Source organism: Protopterus annectens, chromosome 9.part0 (genome assembly GCF_019279795.1).
Source record: "Protopterus annectens isolate FY-2018-M chromosome 9.part0, PAN1.0, whole genome shotgun sequence".
Classification (NCBI taxonomy): Eukaryota; Metazoa; Chordata; order Ceratodontiformes; family Protopteridae; genus Protopterus; species Protopterus annectens.
In genome coordinates, this window is record NC_056743.1 from 444588469 (window position 1) to 444611469 (window position 23001).

At 39.3% G+C, this 23001-nt stretch overlaps 1 protein-coding gene across 2 annotated transcripts in view; it reads left to right on the forward strand.

Moving 5' to 3' along the window:
- IKBKB (inhibitor of nuclear factor kappa B kinase subunit beta) overlaps positions 1 to 23001 on the forward strand; it is a 1482168-nt gene that overhangs the window by 1190056 nt on the left and 269111 nt on the right. For both annotated transcript variants that reach the window (XM_044082985.1, XM_044082984.1), the window contains 2 exons: positions 4595 to 4746; positions 12216 to 12277. In XM_044082985.1, coding sequence (XP_043938920.1) covers positions 4595 to 4746; positions 12216 to 12277 — 214 coding nt within the window. The remainder of the gene's footprint in view (positions 1 to 4594; positions 4747 to 12215; positions 12278 to 23001) is intronic.

The following is a 23001-nucleotide window of genomic DNA, read 5'->3' on the forward strand; positions in this document are numbered from 1 at the left end:
AATACAGAAGAGGTAATAAGATCTGGGGATCCAGGTAGATAGTAATCTCTCGTTTGACAATCATATTGCCAAAGTAGTTAGGAAATCTTTCTGTGTGGCCCATCTAATTACTAAAGGGTTCGCATCTAGAAATAGAGATTATAGTGCCCCTGTACTCATCACTCATTAGACCCATCATAGAGTACAATGCCCCATTTGGGAAGTACCTCACAAGACACTTCCAACAGCTGGAAAGACCACAAAAATACCAAACCAAGAGGATTACTGGTCTCAAACATATGTCCTATGCAGCCCGTCTGAAAAAACTCCGGCTGTACTCAGTGGCATATTGCTTACTCAGAGGTGATCTCTGCCTGACTTACAAAGCCATGTCCAACTCAAGAAAGTCACTGCGAGCCACGCGCTGTAGTGAGCTAAACCTCGCCACAACAACTAATAGAACATGCTGGAGGGAAAGATTTCTGTCACAGAAGACTCCCCATGCTTTGGAACAAAAATTCAAATTACATCAGGCAGAGCCCCTCACTAACCCTCTTCAAGATAAACCTTGACGAGTGGATGGGTAACAGAAAATACACCCCTGGCATCACTTCATTGACTCTGCTTGACAGAGGATCAGTTAATTAATCAATGGGGCGGCGAAAGCTGACACACTCTGGCTAGGCTTATAAATGCCCTCGGGCAGATAGCCTAGTACCTACCTATGAACCTATTTAGGCAAGTTTGCACATTTAAAATTAGGAATAGAGATTTTATAAATATTAGTGCATTTAATATATATGTATATAATTTTGTATTTTTGGGGGTATTGTGAATATTTTAAGTATTGTATTATCTTGTCTAATCCGATTAACCAATTTAGTGACATCACTGTTTTTTGGCGCCTTTTTTACTATTTAAACAATGTTTAATGTATTGTGTAATTGTCTGATGAAGTTTACCATTTAGTAAATGTAAAGCGCTTAACAGCATATTCTATCAGCTTTGGTTCTTTTGAACTGCTTTTTTGTGTTTTTACTTGGACAGGGACACGAAGCACTGGTTGGACAGAGAGGGTGCTGGAGGTCTTGGCTTCACCACTCAGCTGAGATCTCAACTCTACGGCTGTGCCAGTGGGGAGTCGTCTTGGGGATCTGGAGAAAGAGGGAGAAACCAGCCCCAGACTGCCTGTGGTGTCTGTGTGCTCTTAAGGGAAATTGTACTTTACTGTGTGTGTACTTGTCATCCTCCCAGTGTATGTCCCCCACTGGTGCTAGTGGTGAGGATTGAGACTTCCTGATTACTGGGCCAGTGGTGGGCCATAACAGAAACATGTTTCTTTTTTTCATGAATGAGTCATTTCAGCTTCATTACTAGAAAGCTGTAGAATGTTTATTCCTACTATAATTGTTCACAAACAGTTATGATACAATGCCAAAATTATTTATTTTCACTGAAAATCAGACTAACCTTTTGATACTCTGTAAAAGGTAAAGATGATTTAGGGCATCTAGGAGCATACTGAGAGAGTAAACAATCTTGCAGACTGGTTCAAGGCTAGAGTACTCAGGGCTGTAGACAAGGGCATGAGGTAAAGCTAGAAGGGCAAAAGTAGAAGGCCAGTGTGAGTAGGAATCTGCAGTAAGTGATTAGGGCAGAAGATAAGAAAGGTATATACAACTGGAAAGGAAGGCAAGGGTGAGGAGTTGGAGGAAGGATAAAATTGTAAAGCAAATAATAAATTAGCAGAGTGACTGAGGGCATTAAAATGCAAGATAGAAGGGGATTAATATGAGGAATCAAAAAGGGAGCAAAGACTTTTTAGTTTCATAACAGAAAGGAATAAAGGAGTGACCAGACTGAGCAGTGTTGGAATGGAGACATCAGAAAGTTGTGAAAAACAGCGGTATTGAATAATTACATTTATTCATTCTTTGTGAAAGAAAGTAAAGGGAAAGTGCTGTAATCAGAGAAGTAATACCGATTAGGGAAAGCAGGTAACAGGTGCTGAGATAGTGAGGAGGTGGAAAGGGACCTGATTGTCCTTAAGGAAAGGTAAGGCAGAGGGACCAGATGGATCGCCTCCCAGGGTCATTAGTAATGAGGACAGTGTGCTGGTATTTCCCCTAATAAGATCTTCAAAATATCACTGGCCATTGCGCAAGTCTTTGAAGAATGGAAGATAGTAAACATGGCACAAGGATAGAGCAGGAAGAATCCATGAAATTGTGCATCTCTTAGCCTAACAATGGCAGTAAAAGTCATGGAGAGAATCTTGAGGAAATGACAAGTTATTTTCTAGAGGACAGTAATTTCTAGGACAGAGGTCAACATGGGTTCATGGGCAGAAGGAGGCAAACTATTTTATTACTGTTACAAGATAGTGACAGAAGAGTTCTGGAAGGTGTGATCAGCTGGGCCTCACTAAGACAACTGCTAGGAAAAACTGTATGGGGTGCAGGCAAGACTGACACTGGGGAAGGGACTGCTGCATAGCTAAGATGGTGAGTATTGTGGTGAAGAAGGAGATGTCAAGAATATAGGAAATGACTAATGAAGTACTTCAGGGGTCCATCCTGAATCAAGTATTTTTCGTTGTGTTTTTTTTTTTTCAGATGTATGTCTCAGGGGAAATGAGAACAGCATCTGGCAGACAAGATTAGGTGCAACTGTGAAACATAAGAAGAATCCAAGGAAGAATCTGGAAAGACTGGCTACTTGCACTGAAAAGTAGCAGTTGAGGTTCAGTGTACTTTGGCCATAGCGACCCTGGTGTGAGTTATCATCCATTAGGAGTGAAACGGGTGTCGTGACCAGGAAAGAAGTCTGGGGTGTTGATTACATCTGGGCTAGACCATCAGTAGCAGATCACAAGGGTAGTTGCTGAAGTGCTTTGTCAGAGAGATGAACTTGAGAATCAGAGAAATAGAGTAATTTATACAGTTCTGGAAGCCATGCAATGAGAACAATATTCAGTCACTATAAGGAGTTCAGAGTATGCATGAAATGGAGAGGAATGAGATTTACTGTAGACTGGAGGAGCTGGAGCTCTCCTGTCAGAGACCAGAAGGACATCTAGTGGAAGGACAATATTTATGTTCACAAGACCTCTGTAAAAAGTAAAAGGGTTATCCTGAACAGGAAAAATGGGAGGGGGCACAGGCAGCAGTTTGAGAGAAACATGTAATACCTGAATCTGTGAAAGTACTTCTACATGGAGGAGGTTGTGGACCCACTGAATAGACCACCAGGATGACTGGTGAGTTAGGCAATCTATAGAGGCATTTAGGATGGTGTGGGATACATGGAGGAGGGGTGAAGAGTTAAGATAGGGATGGAGGTGGGGTAGAATGTTAAATTCATTTAGAGGACAGACTGGATGGGCATATTGTTTTGTACTGCCATAAGGAAAATGTAGTACAAGTTATTTTCTTTTTTGTACTGCTCACGATTTCCCAGTATCCACAAGTCAGAACACTTCACAATTTAAATGTTAATAGCCGAATGTAGAAGGCAGGCCAAACAAATTTTATAAGTATTGATAGCAATTCTTTGTTTCTGAGCATAAGCAAGCAGCTTTACACTCATACATCACACAGCTTCTCTAGTGCTGGTAGTCCTTATTTACAGCATTTCATCAGCTTCCACTCCATTGCCCTGATCAGAAACGCATTTTAATTGGTAATTCTGGGTAATTTTGAGAGCATAGCAGACGCCATGCTAGCATACTGTTTTTTAATCTTGTTGCCCCCCCCGCAAGCTGACCATCAGGTGGTCTCATTTTTCTGTCTCCTCATTCACTCCCCAGATGCCACACTGAGATCATTGGGTTGGAAGGCTATAATGCAGGCTGCTGTGAGTGTTGGCTGTTTTTTTCCTGGCATATGAAGTCTTCCTCTTGGCAGTTCAGTGCTTCTTTCCTTTATGCTGCCTACACCTCGTTACCATGCTTACTTTATTGAAAGTGCACCATCAGTCTTTAAATGTGAGCATGAATCCTTCATTTTATGGTGGCATGTCATCAGACTTTCTGTGCTGTCCCCCCTTCAGGGTGAACAAGCCTGATCACCAATTCTCATCTACTTCCATCTGCTTCTCCAACTCCTGTTTCTAGAAGTTTCATCTAGCTGCAACTGTCACTGTACTGTACATAAAAGATTTAATGTCTTACTTTTGTTTTGAAATATTGTTTACTTTGCGCAGTTACAAGGAGTTCTCAAATTTGCTGTATATGGCATGCCAGCTATTGCAGAAGTGTCAGTGTAAAACAAAGCTACCAGCCTATTGCAGTGTCAGAGGGTGGGAGAGTCAGAGTGATGTGTTGCTATTCCTTTAGATGAATCCATATAATGCTGATGAGACAGAGTAAAGCAAAATTACCACATGAATGAAAATGAATGGACTAATGTATTGTGAGGAAGGCTGATGGTCAGCATGCAGCGGGGTCGTTCTCAGAAAAAGAAGTGAGGGAGTACTGTCTAACAGACGCACATGGATGGGAGAGATGAGTTTGTATCCCACTAATCAGTCCAGCTTCATCAACTATAGTCAATGGTACAAAAAAATCTGTTTTTTTTTTTTCCTGACCACTCTGTCTGTTTACCATTTTGTTTAGGATGAACCTGCTTCGCTACAACAGTAACCTGTCTAAGCAGAAGAACTCTATGATATCTACTTCTCAAAAGCTCAAAGCAAAGCTGGACTTCTTTAAAACCAGCATACAGATCGACCTTGAAAAGTACCGGGAGCAGATCGACTTTGGCATTAGTACGTATGTAAACCAAAGATTACAGTAGTACCTGGATTGTCGAGATGTAAATTACTTTGCTACTTGCAGCAATTCTTAATTATCTCACGCCATCTGTAAGTCATTAGTTTGAACAGCTTGTTGAAATGCATTGATAATTTTGATAAACTGAAGAATAAAATACCCATGTCATAGTAAACTTTATTTTCCTAAAAACATGCCTGATCCACACCATGGCTACTCCCTTTTTATTAGTTTGTTTTTTTCTTATGTATTTATTTGATAAGCTGATTAGATGATCCAGCATACAATTTGTACAGACACAGCCTGGTCCATGGATAAAACAATTTGCACAGACACAGCCTGGTCTCTGGATATACTTTGTACAGACACAGCCTGGCCCCCGGACACATACTTTGTACACACACAGCCAGGTCCCTGGATGCATACTTTGTACAGACACAGCTTGGTCCCTGGATACACAATTTGCACAGAGACAGCTGGGTCCCTGGATATAAAATATGTACAGACACAGCCAGGTCCCTAGGTACATACTTTGTACATACACAGCCTGGTCCTGAGATGCATAATTTGTACTGACAGTCTGGTCCCTGGATACATACTTTGTACATACACAGTCTGGTCTGGATACATACTTTGTACACACACAGCCTGGACCCTGGATACATACTTTCTACAGACACAGCCTGGTCTCCAGATACGTACTTTGTACACACACTGCCAGGTCCCTGGATACATACTTTATACAGACACAGCCAGATCCCTGGATACATACTTCATATACACACAGCCTGGTCCCTGGATACAAATTTTGTACAGATACAACCTGGTTCCTGCATACATACTTTGTACGCACACAGCCTGGTCCCTGGATGCATCCTTTGTACACACACAGCCTGGTCCCAAGGTACATAATTTGTACAGACACAGCCCTGGTCCCAAGGAACATGATTTGTATGCACACAGCCCTGGTCCCAAGGTACATAATTTGTACAGATACAGCCAGGTCCCTACATACATACTTTGTGCACACACCGCCTGGTCCCCAGATACATATTTTGAGCACATATAGATTGGTCCTAAGATATATAATTTGTACAGACACAGCCTGGTCACAAGATATGTAATTTGTACAGACACAGCCTGGTCCCTGGATATATAATTTGTACAGACACAGACTAGTCCCTGGATACATACTTTATATAGACACAACCTGGTCCCTGGATACATAATTTGTACATACACAGCCTGGTCCCTGGATACATAATTTGTACAGACACAGTGGGTCCGTGGATACATAATTTGCACAGACACAGCCCGGTCCCTGGATACATAATTTGTACAGACACAGCCCGGTCCCTGGATACATAATTTGTACAGACACAGCCCGGTCCCTGGATACATAATTTGTACGGACACAGCTGGGTCCCTGGATACGTAATTTGTACAGACACAGCTGGGTCCCTGGATACCTAATTTGTATAGACACAGCCTGGTCTCTGGATATAATTTGTACACAAACAGGCTGGTCCCTCGATATAATTTGTACACAAACAGCCTGGTCCCTGGATATAATTTGTACGCAAACAGCCAGGTCCCTGGATATAATTTGTACAGACGCAGTCTGGTCCTTGGATACATACTTTGTATACACACACATAGGCTGGTCCCTCGGATACATACTTTGTACAGACACAGCCGGGTCCCTGGATACATGAGTTGTACACACACACACACACACACAGCCTGGTCTCTGGATATAATTTGTACAGACACAGCCTGGTCCCTGGATATAATTTGTACACAAACAGCCTGGTCCCTGGATATAATTTGTACGCAAACAGCCAAATCCCTGAATATAATTTGTACAGACGCAGCCTGGTCCTTGGATACATACTTTGTACACACACAGGCTGGTCCTTGGATACATACTTTGCACAGACACAGCCGGGTCCGTGGATACATGATTTGTACACACACAGCCTGGTCCCTGGATACATACTTTGTACACACACAGTCCTTGGATAAATACTTTGTACGCATACAGCCTTGCCCTTGGATACACACTTTGTACGCACATAGCCTGGTCCCTGGATATAATTGTACACACAGCCTTGTCCCTGGATATAATTTGTACAGACCCAGCCTGGTCCTTGGATACATACTTTGTACACACACACAGCTTGGTCCCTGGATACATATTGTACACACACAGTCCCTGGATACATACTTTGTACACACACACACAGTCCTTGGATAAATACTTTGTACACACACAGCCTTGCCCTTGGATACATACTTTGTGTACGCACAGCCTGGTTCCTGGATATAATTTGTACACACACAGCCTGGTCCCCCGATATAATTTGTACAGACGTAGCCTGGTCCCTGGATATAATTTGTACAGACGTAGCCTGGTCCCTGGATATAATTTGTACAGATGTAGCCTGTTCCTTGGATATAATTTGTACAGACATAGCCTGGTTCCTGGATATAATTTGTACAGACGTAGCCTGGTCCCTAGATATAATTTGTACACACACAACCTGTTCTCTGGATATAATGTGTGCACACACAACCTGTTCCCTGGATATAATTTGTACACACAACCTGTTCCCTGGATATAATTTGTACACACACAACCGCTTCCCTGGGTACAGTTTCAGTAGACTAGATGTTGGCTGAGCAGTAATATTCATGCAGGAGATGAAACACTTTAGATTTGAGGGAAGCTAATGATTAGGGAATTCACAGTACTGAAATTCAGGCCAAAAGTTCTCTTGCTGATGCTACATAGTAACGGGCACTTTAACAGCAGGTAGATTATACAAAAGTGTGACTGGACACCGCTTGATTTGGTTATTCAAGGATATGTGGACATTTAAGGAATGCAGCAGACTGGTACATGAAGGAAATGTGGAAGTTGAGAAAGTGTGAAGGTAAAGAAAATCCTGGCTGTAATGATTTAGGGGTAAAATGATTAGCATGAGTAGAGGTGGAACACCGAAGTGGACAACAGCAGTACAAAGGTACTGAGCTCAATAACTTAGTCTGACAATTGTGAAAACAGAACTCTGGTATCCCTTGAGAATGTCTAGATTTATGTTTTCTGAGGTGTAGGACATTTAGAAACTAGCACTACTCTTGGATAAATACTGAAAGAAATATTAACTGAACCAAGCAGTAAATAAAGGAAAAAAAGATAATTTAATGAACGACTTAACTACTGGACAAGGGAGGTTGACAGGACTGTTAGGAAGATGGTGGAGAACTATCAGAAAGAATGGAAGGCACAGGCTTAATCTTACTTCTGAAAAGACACCATTTTATAAAGATGGTTTCTAGAACTGTGACTTTAATTTAGACTGGAGAGGTACAGGAATAAGGATGTTGTAATTAGAGAATGAACTGTACCCATGCAGTGGATTGGAGGGAACCAGAAGTCTGAAAATGTAGATGGTAGTCAGAAGCTGAAATGAGTTACAAACTGTTACAGATGTGCAGATGGTAGGTATTATTGCGGTTACAGTAATATAACAAGTGAAAGGAGTGAGTGGGGAATGAATGTGTCTAAGATAACTGTTTATGAAGTAGGAAGCCACTTCCTCCTATGGACTGAATTAACCTAGTCTAACCTAATGTGATGTTGGAGGTGATGTTAATATGTATTGGGGCTGCAGAGGGAAAAGCAGGGGGATATAGGAGACATAGCACAGAAACATCTGTTTGAGCATGTTCTGATGAGAACCCTTACATAAAAAGCTTTTTGTGAAGCAGGCTTTTGACTTCATACTTCTATCCAGTGTGTATTATGTGTAGGTTATTTAGAAATGTTAGAGTTTTGGAAGATAGAGTAACATTATGTCGAGAATCATTGAGAAAGGTGCAGCAGTGCAACTCATGCTGCTCAGACAGGCTGCATTGTGTTGCTGTGCTAAACTCTTACTCATAGTCATGCTTTCTGAATAGCACTTTGTTTAATTTAAACTTAATCTGCTCGACTATGAATCACTTATTTAGGCAGTTTTAACAGCTGCTCAGCTGGGCGACCTACCACTCTGTGCTAGTAGTTAGCATATCACAAAAAGATGAAACTCTACAAAAAACAAAAACAAATCAAAATTCCGTGTAAGCAGACCACAGTTTCTTTAATCACAAGAATAAAAATTGCCCAAAGCAGACTTCATCAGAAAGTTATGCTAGTAGTTAGCATAGCCACCTAGCAGATCAAACACAGTCACACCGTTCCCCATCACACAAATACACACACACACACACACACACACACACACACACACACACACACACACACACACACACACACACACACACACACACACACAGATAACAACAGTCACACATATAAATACACGCACACAATATGTAAACCAGCTACATTTGGACAGAAGAGACTAATTAGAGCAGAGCTACTATAGATCACAGTCCTGTTGTAATCAGCCTTCCCTTTTTAAATAATACAGAGCATTCAAAGTCATACAGCCTGCACAGACACACAGACACACTTACAAATAGAGACACACATACACACACACACACACACACACACACACACACACACACACACACACACACACACACACACACACACACACATTCTGTCTCTTTCTCTGTCTCCATGATCTCTCCATGTGTTGCAGTCACAGGTCACCAGGTGGAATTCTTCTGCCACAGATAGCTGCACACATACATATACTCACAGAACCTTCTAACATAATGTCCCTCTACACACACACACATTCTCTGCGTCCATGATCTGTCCATGTATTGCAGTCACAGGTCATCTACCACAAACAGCTGCACACATGCATACATACACTCACAGAACCTTCTCACATAATGTCCTTTTACCTGTTTGTGTACACACACGCACCCTTTCTGCATCCATGATCTCTCCATGTATTGCAGCCACAGGTCACCAAGTGGAATTCTTCTACCACAGACGGCTGCACACATACATACATAGACTCACAGAACCTTCTCACATAACATCTATATACCTGTGGGTGCATGCAGACACACACACATAACATAAGTCTACATAAATTCATATAACCTTTCATATGCAAGGAACACTTCTGTCCATTACTTAGCTGAATTATCAGTCTTCAGGTAAAGTTAGCGCAAGTAGGACATATAACATTAACTAATTTTATAACATCTTAGTAACAAATAAAAATGTTTTGTTACAGTTTGCAGTGTATTCAGGCTATCGCAGTTTACATATATACAATGTAAGAGGCGGAAGAGAAAGAGAGAAGTAGAAATAAATGAATAAATGGGAAAGGAATGAAGGAGTGAGAAGATGGTTTAAGAGATTTAGTAAACGCCTACACAGACAGGAATTATGTGATAGAGTGAGTTGTTGATAAAAGTGGAAGAGGTGTTATATTGTGTGTCCTATTTACAAACTTTAATTTTGCTTTGATTTCAGCTAAGCTCTGAATGTTGGTTAAAGGGGATCTATATTACCATGTCGAAGGACGTGTTCACAGAACACATCTTAATTGACACAGAAATATCGACCTGTTAAAATCCCGAACAGCTACTTCAGCAAATGTTTTCCCAGGGGGGAAAAAATCGCTCGGCTGTATACACACACACACACACTTTCAAACTCTTCATAGTGGGGGGCTGTGCCCCCCCACCCCTAATTAAATATACCAACTCCGATATCACACTACAGTGGGGAAAAGGGCAAATCTCCAGTGATGGCAGAGTGATTTTTTTTTTCCCCCCTGTGAAGAGATTAGCTGAAGCGGCCGTTCGGGATTTTAAAGGGTCGCTATTTCCATGTCAGTTAAGAAGTGTTCAGCGAACACGTCTTTCGACATGGTAATGTTGACCCAGTTAAAGGTAATATCTTTGAGATGAGGTGGAAAAGATTTCCATAGTTTGGGCCTAGGGTAGAGAAGTTACGCCTAATACACTGAAGTTTGGAGAATGGTGTTTTGGGCAATGGCCATTGTGGTCTTGGTTTATGAAATTTTAGGACGGTGTTCCTGGTTAGAGCATGGCGGTTAACAGGGTAAGTGAATCTGAGTGCAGGAGTATCAGCAAGTGACAGGCCATTAAGAGACCTGCTCTCTGACTGGAAACAGTTTGGCTACTGCTTGTTTGAACAGTGGGTTTATTGTCTATTGAAGAGAGTGATAAATCTGCACATTATTGAAAAGAATTTGAATTATTTTTGAAGCAGTGGCAGTAAATAGTTTGCCAAACGGCTGATCTCATAGTATAGGATAGAAAGTGGGATATTTGCCTGGCCCAGAATAAAAGGTCATTTATTTTTAATTTAGTTTTGTCTAGTTGGGTATGAAAGGGGGGGGGGGAGTCCAGCCAGATTCCTAGGTATTTAAAAGAAGAGATATTTTAATGTGTGTATTGTCTGCTGATCTGATGTGCAAAGAGTTATTGAATTTTGAGTCTAGGTGTGTGCCAAACGTCATGCATTTTGTTTTAGTAGGATCCAGGTGTAGGTTTTTTTTGTTAGAAATCCAAGCTGATAGTTTGTTGAATTGGGATTATAGGTGGTGTTCATTGGTGGTTAGGGAATCACTGGAGTGGAATAATAGCATATCATCAGCATACATCGAGATTAGGAGTTGAGATATGTCATAGGGAAGTTTGTTGATAAAGACGGACAAAAATAATGGTGCCAGGATTGATCCCAGAAGAGTGTCTTTGATTTACGGGGCTTTGGAAGACATGGAGGTGCTAACTTAAATAAGTATGTGTTGGGGAGGTAGTTGTGTAACCAGAGAGTTGCTTCCTGAAGTATACCTATTTCTAACATATGTGTTATAAGAATGGCGAGGTCTACCTGATCAAAAGCTTTAGTTATGTTGATAAAGACTGCTCCTGTAAACAGCCCTTTGTCTATATTAAGGAGTATTTTGTTTGTTAGTGTCCACATTACAATCATATTAATTTCAATCCAAAAAGCCATGTTTTATGAGATAGTAGTTTGTTACTTATTGATGTATGTATTGAACTAGCTGAGTGTAGATTAGTTTTCCAAATGTCTTACCGAGGTTGATGAAGAGGAAGATGGGATGGACATGTGATGTAGTTGGCTTGCTTTGCTTAGGTAAAGGTTTGCCAGTGGCTGATTTCCAGATATTTGGCATGATTTTTGCGTAAGGCACGTGTTGCATATGTACAAGAGTGGGACTGATGAGTTTCTGCAGCAGTGTATGAATCATGGCTGTATGTTGTCAGTGTTTGTCGGGGCATTAAATGCGAATGAGTAGGGCATCAAGTGTTACAGGGTGGGTACTTGGCTTATGTAATGCGGGCAGTTGCCTCTTTGAGGCAAGGCTCCATTTATTAGATCTTGTGCTGTGGAAGCATTTGATGGGCCATTAGTGTGTGTGTATGTTTGTGTGTTTCAATTAATACTTAAAAAAAGTTAATAACTTTTTGATGGATTATACCTTTTTGCTTTCAGCATCAGAAAAGCTGATTTCTGCCTGGAGAGAGATGGAGCAGAAAGTGGAAGGTTGTGGCAGGGTGAGCAATGCTTCTGTTTTTGCTTTAGAATTAACTGTCACATGTCTAATTGCCCATCATTTCTGAATAGCAGTCTAAGCCATCATGAGCAGCTGTCTTTACTTCCTGGGGTAAGGTAATGTGTCATGAAAAGCTACTTCATTTTTTGACCAAAACAGAGTTTTGAATTTTATGACTGCAGCAACATGGACAGACACACAATGCACAAAACTGTTTCTGTTGGGCTGTTTTTAAGCATCTACTTGTGACTATCATATTTCAGCAAAACAGAGAGTTTTTTTATTTCTTTTCTAAATGTGATAGCAGACTGGACACTTGGCCATTTTCAGACTATTGTATGGTTAAAGTGACTTAAACAGTAGTTAGATGAAGGCTGAGGGAGTCAAACCGTTGATTACAGCAAGCAGCTTATTAAGAACTCAAAAGTCTTAATCCTCTGTAATAACCGGCAGACATAAAACTGTTTTCCCAGGTGAGACTTATTTCCCTCCATATAGCTACCAAAGGTCATGTGCTAAGTTTTTAGACCATTTTGTTAAAAATGTTTCATTAACAATCTAACTTCTCAAAAATATAACCCAGAGCTCATGAAATATGGCTTGTAGTGCATCATCCAACAAATATCCATATGACTTTTGTTTTGTCAGATGTAAGCCATCATGGTACTTTTTGCCGTCTTGCAAGAATTTATCTTACTGTTATCATTCTCCTGGGTTATCCCAGTAGTTTTGCACAATGAAAAAAAATCTGTTAATCTGCCATGAATCTTCTCATGATGAATGGTCTAAATTTTTTTTTCTAAGAGCCCCAGAAATCGTTTCAGTGATGCATGTCTCTAGTGTTCCCCTTGTATGCAGTGTGCATCATAATTCCAGCTATCCAGTTCTGAATGAGATTGTTTTCACATCTGAGAAGTCATCCAAAACAGTATTCTTCAAGTTGCCTTTTTGTTTGTTTTAAAACTTTGTTGCTATCTTAGTGTGGTTGTATGGTGTATTTTAATACATGGAGTAAAAGTTACCCTGTTTCACTGAGGGTTGTAAGGTCTGCTGTGTTTTTAATTGTGATTTTTATTTCTTTCTTATGATAGTAAATTTTTTATTTATTTATTTCTGTATATTGACATTTGTTTACCGGGAAAGTCTGACTGGGTTTATAGTATCCATTTTCAGCAGATGTCCAGGAGAAAATCTCCGGCTATAGCAAATACGATAAGAAAGAAAAATACAAATTTCATGATATAGCAAGAAAGAAAAGCAAGAACAATGCAAGTTACATGAATGAAAAATACAACTTTAAGAGAAGTCAGACAAATCAATACAAGCAAGAAAAACATTAGAAATAAACAGGTATCATACAGCTGTTTTGTTGAGCAGTAGAAGCGGAGGCAAATATTCAGCAGAAAAATTTAAATTTAATACAAACTGAGACATTTTACATTAGAAAAGTTTAGATGTAAAGAGAATTTGAAAAAAAATAATTTAATGAGTAGGAATAAAATATGATTCTTAAGTATATGGACTATAAATATAAGTAGCGGTGGAGACAAAAACAGACACTGAAAAACAGTAGTGTGACGGAGGTTGAGAGTTCATCCAGGAGTGGTACAGGAGCAAAGCCAAGACTCTGGTAGTAATTCTTTTAGTGTTAGTTTGAATGAGTGCCAGTTTGAGTTAAATCTAATGGCTAGGAATGTGGAGTGCCAGCTTTTTTAGCTAGAGAGTACAAGTAGAGGCTGTGTTTTTTGTGGATGACAATGAGGAGTTTGCTCTTCGTCCAGAGAGATATTTTAGGGTGGTAGCTGTTAAGAATAGTACTAAAGACAGGCCAGGCTGATGGTTTATAGATAATATTATAAATACTAATTATACATTTTATATTTTGGGGAAGTTCAAGACAGTTTGGAGTCTTGAGTGCAAGGCAGTGGTGGGTATAATGGGTTGCATTAGTTGCAAATTTTGCAACTTTATTATAGCATACCTCAAATGTCGCTTTTAGGGTGGTTTGTTATTTTGAACAGGATTGGAGCTCCATATGGGAGTGAGGATAGGAGGTGTGTGGTGGCAAGGGTGTTTTAGTGGAGTTGTTCAAGAAGTGGTTGTGCCTTTAGAGAATTCCTAGCTTCTGGTGTTTCTTTTTTTATATTATTTTAAACATCAAGGTTGAATTTGAGATTGTCTTCAGTCATTCCTAACAATTTTGTGTGGGTGACTACTTCTCTTTTAGTTTTGCTCAGTGAATATATTTTAAATATATTTAATTTTTTTTTGTCTTCATTATGAATTTTTGGGATGAACAGGAGAACCTTAGTTTTCTTAGGATTCAGTAAAAGTTGGGCAGTAGTGAGCCACTTAAGTCTTCTTGTGTAGTTAGCCGAAGACGTAATATGTTATTGGAAGAGCATGTGTGTGTAAAATCATCTGCATAGTGAATGATGTGGGAATCATCTGCATAATGAATGAGAGAGGCTTGACAGGAGGATGGGTAAAGATTGTTGGTGAAGATGTTAAAGTGTGAGGGGGCCAGGAACAGAGCCTTGTGTAACACCCATGGTATTAGGTAATGAGAGAGAGCCTTGCCATTTTACAGACTCATGCCCATTAAATAGGTAGCTATGGAACCAGTTAAATGTGCTGGGTGATAAGCTAGTATTTGAAAACTGGTGTACAAGTCTGGAGTGAGAGATTGATTGAATGAATTAGACAGATCGAGGAGTAAAGGGGAGACAAATTTGCCTGAGACCCTAGCTTTGTTTACAGTGTCCATAAAGGACAGTAAGGCAGACGGTGTACTGTATATGGACCGAAAGACAGGTTGAGTAGGGATTAAGGGTTGATTTGGAAGTAAAAATGAAAAAAAGATTTTGAAGGAGTAGTGAAGTTGTTTGTGGACGCACTTTTCTGGGAACTTGTCTTTTATTTTTTAATCACCTTTATTAAATTATCACTTAAGACATAAGCACACATACATTAACAGAAAAAACATTAACATTTTTTTCCATTTACACACACTATGCATTACGTTTTCTTTCTTTATAACAACTGTTTTTCAGTCAAGCATTACATAAATCACTAAATTCCTGCCTTCCTTAAACCTCACTCCTCCTCCTCGACATTATTCTGCATGTATTGTTCACTTTCTTTCTTACAACCATTTGCTCACCCAATATTTCTGACAGATGCTCTGTACTGATTTTTTTTTTTAATTTCCCAATGCATTATATTCCCTAAAAAAAATGTTCTGGTTACCTCTTTCTTCACCATCACACTTCCAAAGTTTGCTATCTACCCAAGGAAAAATTCCATTTTTCCAGCAGCTCTGCGAGAAATGACAGTATTGCCATGTGTTTAAAATCAGATACACCACTGAAATTACTGCCTGTATAAGGGAGGTGATATGTGACTTTTTACATAGGGAGGAAATGTAGGCTTCATGTATAGATCCCTGATGTCATTGTGACTGCCTCCCTATCCTGGGCCAGTATTCAGGAGCCTCAATCCTCACCACTGACACTGGTGAGAGGTGGTTGCTAAAAACAGGAATGAATTTACACAGTATTTTCAGATGCAGCTCTATGCATCAAGCACAATTTCCCCCAGAGCACAGAGGGAACAGGCTTCAGACCGGGGACTGGACTCTGTCTCTCCAGATGCCAAACAATGTTCACTTTGGAGCACTGTGTCCCGTTTCCAAGTAACTGACACACACACACCTGGGTATTTGATTTACACACACACACACACCACACACACACTCTCCTGGGAAAGGCTGGTACAGATTTACTAACTGTACCCCTTCAGCTCAGACTATAAGATAACTATGCTGCCACCAGTCAATCACTCTCAGGCTCTTACAAGGGTATCCAATTATACTGAGTAAAATCAATAGTAACATAGATTGGAGAGTGTAACCAAAGCAGCCAAGCTTTTCAGACAGGCCAAAGCATCACTAAAATAAGCACAAGTACTCTGAAGATGTTAAAAGTATTCTCTAAAGGAACCAGCCACAATGAAAGGTATAAAATATTTAATAATTAATAATAAAATAGAAAACATGAGAATATCAAATATCTAAGTACAATAAATACCAGAGTTTCAATCACAGGGGAAATAAAAATAACACAAGTAGACAGATTCAAAAAGATACAGAAAAAAACACTAGTTAACTAATCTCACTGTATTTCCTGACCATCTAAAGAATAACTGTTCCCTACCTAACTTAATTATTACAGCAAGGCAAGATCAGATGCTGAGATGCTTACTTCCACAATGCAAGGTGATGAGCATCTAACGTCCAACTCAACTAACTGACATAGATCTTTTATGTCAGGTTCCAAAGAAAACAAAACAAGCTGCTGTGTGAGTTCCATCCTGTCAGTGCTGGCTATGGAATGATCTCTATCAGTGCTGGTTATGGAATGACATCACATTTGGTCACCTGGCTCCGGTACAATACACAATCAGAGCTTTGCTAAGATCTGTTGCTGTATCTAAAAGCTGTAGAACAATTTCAAAAACTTTTGCTTTTCCCTTCCAGAATTCTTTGCTTAAACATTAACATTTAATCTATTATAATAACACTGTTGATACATTTTTAACACAAGCATCTGTACAAGTCAGTCTGACAGTCAAATGAAACACATTTACTAAACTCCAGCTAACTATGCTGGCATATGTTACATATGCACTGCCGTATTCTCGCTGGCACAGATGGCAATACCTCACATTGTCACAGTAATTAACAGCCTCATCTAGTCAGAGTGTTTTTTAATGAGAGTCAGTTTACACCTTTTAGTATGTTAATAAAAGGCTGCTGGTTGATCTTGAGATTATGTGTCACTCTTGTTCTTCTGTTTTGACCTGATGGATGATGAGTCTATGGATGTAAGCTGGAAGGTGGTCACTTAGACAGTAGGGAAGAGTTCCAGCAGAAATGTATTTACATCCATCAGAAACCATTTTCCATTCATGAATAGTACCCCCCTTGTCATTGGTTTTATTGTATCTGGTATGGTTTTTATAAGTTTTGTAAACCCAAAAAGGATTAAGCTTGAGGATGGGTAGTCCTGGGTCAGGTTCTGCCAGTCGATGTTAACATCTCCAAGTATGATGGTTTCCTTAGAGAAAGCAGTAGATATCCAAGAGAGTATATCTTCCAGTATGTGTGTATTGTTGCCAGCAGAAATATAGAATGTAAAAATGCATAGGTCTTTAGTTTTGTTTAAGTTTGAGAAAGAGAAGTATTTTGGAATTTATGGACATGTTTAGAGTATGGGTGAGTATGTATAAGTTTGGATATAGTAGAGCTCTTCCACCTGCTTTGCTTTTGAAGTCTGTTGGCTATGATTATATTACAGATGGGATAATATATAGGAATAGATGATGGGGTAAATGAGGGCGGAGTTGAAGTATCTTTTATGCTGGGCTTGAGCCAGGTTTTACTTATGGCTAGGATGTCTGGAGTATGTTGTGACATCCAAGCATGTAGGTTAGTGATTTTGTTACTGATGCTGCAGAGGTTTACTGTGATATGGTTTAGTTTTTTCAGGCGGACCTGAAGATGTGAGAGTTGAAGAGTAGGGTGAAGCAGGGTTAGACATTACTACAGGAGGACTGTCAGAGGTGAAATTGAGATGAGAGGTTTTGTAAGTTATTTGTGGAGGAAGAGGTTGAGGTTTAAATAGGGAGAGGCTGTAAAATCTTGTATAATATATTTAATTTTGTGGAGAGCATGATAAAATCTGCATTATGATGTTTATTTAAAAAGGACCCAGGTAGGGTGGATGGCACTATGGTGAGAGATTTTAAATACATATAATTTGCATGTGCTATCTGTTTTAGTTTTTATTGCTTGGTGTTTTATTTTACATACTGTGAGATGTCATTGTAGTAGCTTGTGTCTAAAGAAGAGACCAGGAACTAGGTTATATAAATATCTCCACTAGTTAGTCGTCAGCCAAGGTTTTATTTGCAGCATGCCTGTATAGGGTAATGGTGCCTAGGGCTACTTTTTTCATTGTGCTTTATTCATGGTAGATCCCAGAATGAAAATAGAGAGAGAAAGAGACCCTTATCTATCATTTATGTGCATGCTTATTTGCTGAATCACAAATTGTCGAACACAATTGACTGGAAACTCATTTGACTGAATTATAATTGATAGAAAAGTGCAGAAATGTATAGAGTATATGATATTGTCAGCTCTGAACATAGGGAGGCGAGTCTGTAAGAGTATATGTGGGTTGGCAGTAGCCACCATCAGGTCTCTCCCCCATATCTGTAGGTGTTTGTGCACCAGCACTGATTTACTGTGTTTGGTCTTTTTCTTTCTCTTTTCTCCATGGTTGTGTGACCATGAAGTTAGTATACAAAAGTAAGGGGAGAGGGGCTTGCCCCCTAATTATTTATGCTTTATGTGATGTTTAGAATGTTTTCTGTTCTAACACAGGGTGGCCACAGTGGTACAGCAAGTTAGCATTGTCCCCTCACAGCAAGAGGTCCTTCAGTTCGATTCTTGACTGGGGTGCCATCTGTATGTCCTCCCTGCAGTCCCGTGGGTTTTCTCCCACACACCAAAGACATGCAGTAGGTGGATTGTGCACTCTAAATTGGCCGTAGGTGCAAGTGTGTGTGTGTGTGTTTGTGTTTGTGTGCGAGTGTGAGCATTACAGATGAACTACCAAGGCAGGGCTAGCCACCTGATGGTGTAAAACTTGGCTCGAGATGATTGTCACTGTTGAAGTGACACCCCAACCCCATGTGCAAAATGGGAAAAGGAGGTTGAGGATGGATGGATGTTTAGAATGTTTTATATCAGTAGTGGCTCAGTAAAATGACTTTTCGGTCATTTGTGGTCAGTGTTTTGGGATTCATTCAAATGAACTTTTGATCAAATGACATGAATATGTATATCACATTAAGCATTTCCACAAGAAGCCTACCCCGAGAATCAGAAAAAAACACTTGACCAAATGAAACTGAACAATTTCTAGGCCTATATTATTAGATATTGCAGTATAGAAATATCTTACATCAATCATTATTAAGGAATTGTTCTCATCAACGTTTACATTTGAAAGCTTAACAATGAAATCATATGAATCTATGACAATGTATTCATTTTCATAGATGACATTTTGCAGGAATTTGTCCCTATAAATGGCCAATATCTCTGTTTCAGTTCCTGCTACGATGGGTCTCAAAAGTGGTTTACTGAAGTCTTTGTATATTTTTGGCAAACCAGAAATACGAATCAAGCTTAGGAGACTTAATTCTGAAATAATCCACTAAATCATTGTCAGTAAGCCCTTCCATCAACCATTCTTCTGTTAATGAATCAATGATATTATAAGCCCTAAAAATAGTAGATCAGTTCACTTTCTCATAAAAGCAGGAGTCATTTAACATCTCACACATCCAATATTTATAATCATTCACATTTATAATTAACAAGGCATTTCCATTATTAGCCTTGGTGATCAATAAATATTTGTCATTCACAAGACTTTTTAATAATGCACTTTCCTTGCACAATAAATTGTGATACTTGTTTTCTGGCTTACCTTTCAACAGATCTCTGATAACACTCTGTGACCCTCAAAAAGGCTTCTGTTTTAGGCTTTAATGGCAAATGAAAAAATCTTATGTTTTTGAAGAAACTGCTTCCTATTGAATTTCTTTCAAGTATGTTCAAAGTTTAAATTTAAAGTTGTTTTTAACATGGAAAACACTGTTATTTACTGCTCTCACTTTGGCTAGAAAAGTATCAGAATTGTGATCTGTTTTGGTAATTCAGCCTTATCTTACCTTTCATAAGGATAGGGCAACCTTAAGAATTAACCTCTTATCTCATACCAAAGGCAGTATAAGAATTCACTTTAAATCAATCTTTTCATCTCCCCATGTTTCTTTCCTGAGCCGGATGTCCACAGGCAATTCAAATACTACATTAAAAGGATTATGGACTTTCAAACGTCCAATCAGCTGAATGTTTGATGATAAGAAAAAGTGATAACCAGTGACAAAGCAGAAAGTTTCCAAATGGTTATCTCAAGTCATCCAGTGCTGTTATTCACATTGTGGAAATACCATCCATTTCAAGGTCAAAGCTCACTGCTTTGGCTCCTTTTAGTACATTTTGGAAAAGGTACTGCAGCATCTGTGCACACCTTCACTAAACATTATAAGATTGTTTCCTTCTCCAGTGCAAGGGCAGTATTTGCTAAGCCTATTTTCCAGGAGCTCATGACCTCCCCTTTTTCTTTCTACCTAAATAAGGTTTGTTAAGTGTCCCACATAGCTTAGACTCCTGCAGCAGTGACCTAATGATCAACATAGTATAGTTTTGTAAGTAAACTTACCATAACAGTAAATGTTTGAATAGATCACTGTTTTTATTTCTTGTGATGCCTTTTCTACCTCCCACTGGTTCTTAATCCTTTATCTAACCATTGTGCCAGGGTCAGATTCCCCTTATCCCTGTTTTCATGTTTTCTCTTAGCAGGTAATAAGCTATATTTGGACTCCTCAGGCCTTGTTTTCTTGTGTAGCAAGAAAGCTCTATATATGGCACCAGTGCTTTTATACTAGAACATCCTTATGGTTCCTTGGATGTATGGTGCATGTGGAAGGCGCCCCAAAATTTTGAATACTGGCCAATTGCCCTATTCTTGGTAGTATGTACACTTTTGGCAAACCTAATAGAAATCACCATTGGTCCATCAGATAACATTGGCTTGAATTACCCCAGCATCTCGCAAATACTCATCTACTTGTGACATGTTATATAATATAAAAACCTTCAAAATGCCCTGCACTAAGCAACATTTTCCACAGCTGCTTTCCCAACAAACCAGTGCTGTCACACCTTTCATGATAAAAAAATTCTCTGCATCTACAAACCTTAGAGATCTGCAGGAAATCTCCTGTACTCTAGCTGCATTGCCAGATCCTAGAACTCAGTTCCACTTGCCCCGAGGTTATGTCTAACCTCCACACATTTCAGTCTACAGTAAAATAATTTCTTGTTGAATCCTGGCTTTTTTTCATGCTTTTCACTTGGCAAAACACTTTGTATGTTGTCTTACAGCTTCATCAGCTAGCTCCATATTAAGACCACAACTTGACATTCTTATATTCCTTTTTGTTCATATTGTAAATATTTACTCCATTTTATATTTCTTATGTCCACTGGAACCATCTGCTCATAGTATATATATGTTACTAGCCTGCTCATACCCACTGCTCCTGAGTTTATTTAATTTAATATATCTAAAATTCCCTTCTTTGTCTACACTCTTCTGTCAGATTTTCTTTTACATCTTGTATAACTTTCTATCCAGCTATCAAAATCTTCTATCTTCTCAAAGCCTAATTCACCTGTATTATCTATTCTCCCTCCTTTCTCACAGCTTCTGGCCATCTTGTTCAGTATGCCCTAAGTATCTATGACCTGCTACTCGTGTGTTACATCTTAACCAGGCAGTACTCCAAGGCTGAGCCTGAAGAAGATCAATGGAAATCAGTGCACTACTCTGGTTAACAAATATAAATACTATCTTTGCCAGTAAATCATTTTTTTTCCTTATATTAACACTGCTATTGTGTTTGTATGTTTCTAGCAGTAAATCATTCTCTCTAATTTTCTGTAGCGCTTCTAGTAATTTGTATTACTTATTCATCTTATGTGTATTACTCCTACCTGTGGTTGTTTTTAACATTGTCTTTACTGAAGCTTTCCCCCCGGGCCACCTCTGAAAACAGGTACCATTGTGTTGTCTGACTTTCCCAGTAAACAAATGTCAATAAATAAAAAGAAACACATCTGTTATGGTAGGTTTACTTTACACAACTGTACTCTTTCTGTAGCTATGTAAACATTCTTCTGTTGGCAAGAAATGCAAACCTTTTAATTCAGTGAAATCTCTTAGCAACATAATGTCATAATGTCAGTTTAATTTTCTTCAAAAAATGCAGAAACAATTCCCTTGGATATAAAACTACAAGAGTCCTTTTTCGTGACTGTTTTAACTGTAAAAAAATAATTTGAAGGGGAAAAAAAGGAAAAGCTAGAAAAACTGTACAAAAGGCATATACAGTAAGTGAAATGGGCAAATGCGTTGTTTAAAAAATTGAAAAAATGCAATACATATTGTGGAACCCACATACTTATGTACTTGGTTGCTGACCATTCTGAATAAATGAGTGTGAAAGAAAATTCAAAATGTTTTTCACTTGAGCATGGCTTCCTTAAAGCAACATGCCTAGGACTTGTCGTTTTTCTTTTTGTGACCCCCTAAAACATGTTGGTAATTTTTTGTTTCAGTTTCACACTACCCCCCCCCCCAACCAGTGGCCCCTCAATGCCTGCACCCTTTTGGCTCATTCATTCCCCTATGAAGGCAAGAGTCCTTGGTCCATTAGTTTCCGGCCTGAGCTTGATCCCTATCATCTCATTTTCTATACCGGGGTAATTGTCAAACATCAGTGTGGCCACTGTAGAAGTCATCTGTGTTGGTTCTAACATTTTTTCCCACCACTTTCTGGGAAGCTCTGCATTGTGCCACTATCTTAGGGATACTTCCTAATAGCAGATCTTTAGCTGCCAGAAACTGTCCCCTAGGGAATACTTTACCCATAGCTGCATCTTGACTTTTTCCCTCTTGACCAGTAGGGGCCAGCAGTGCAACAGGACTAGCTAACTCCCTCTCACCAGCATGGGCTTGT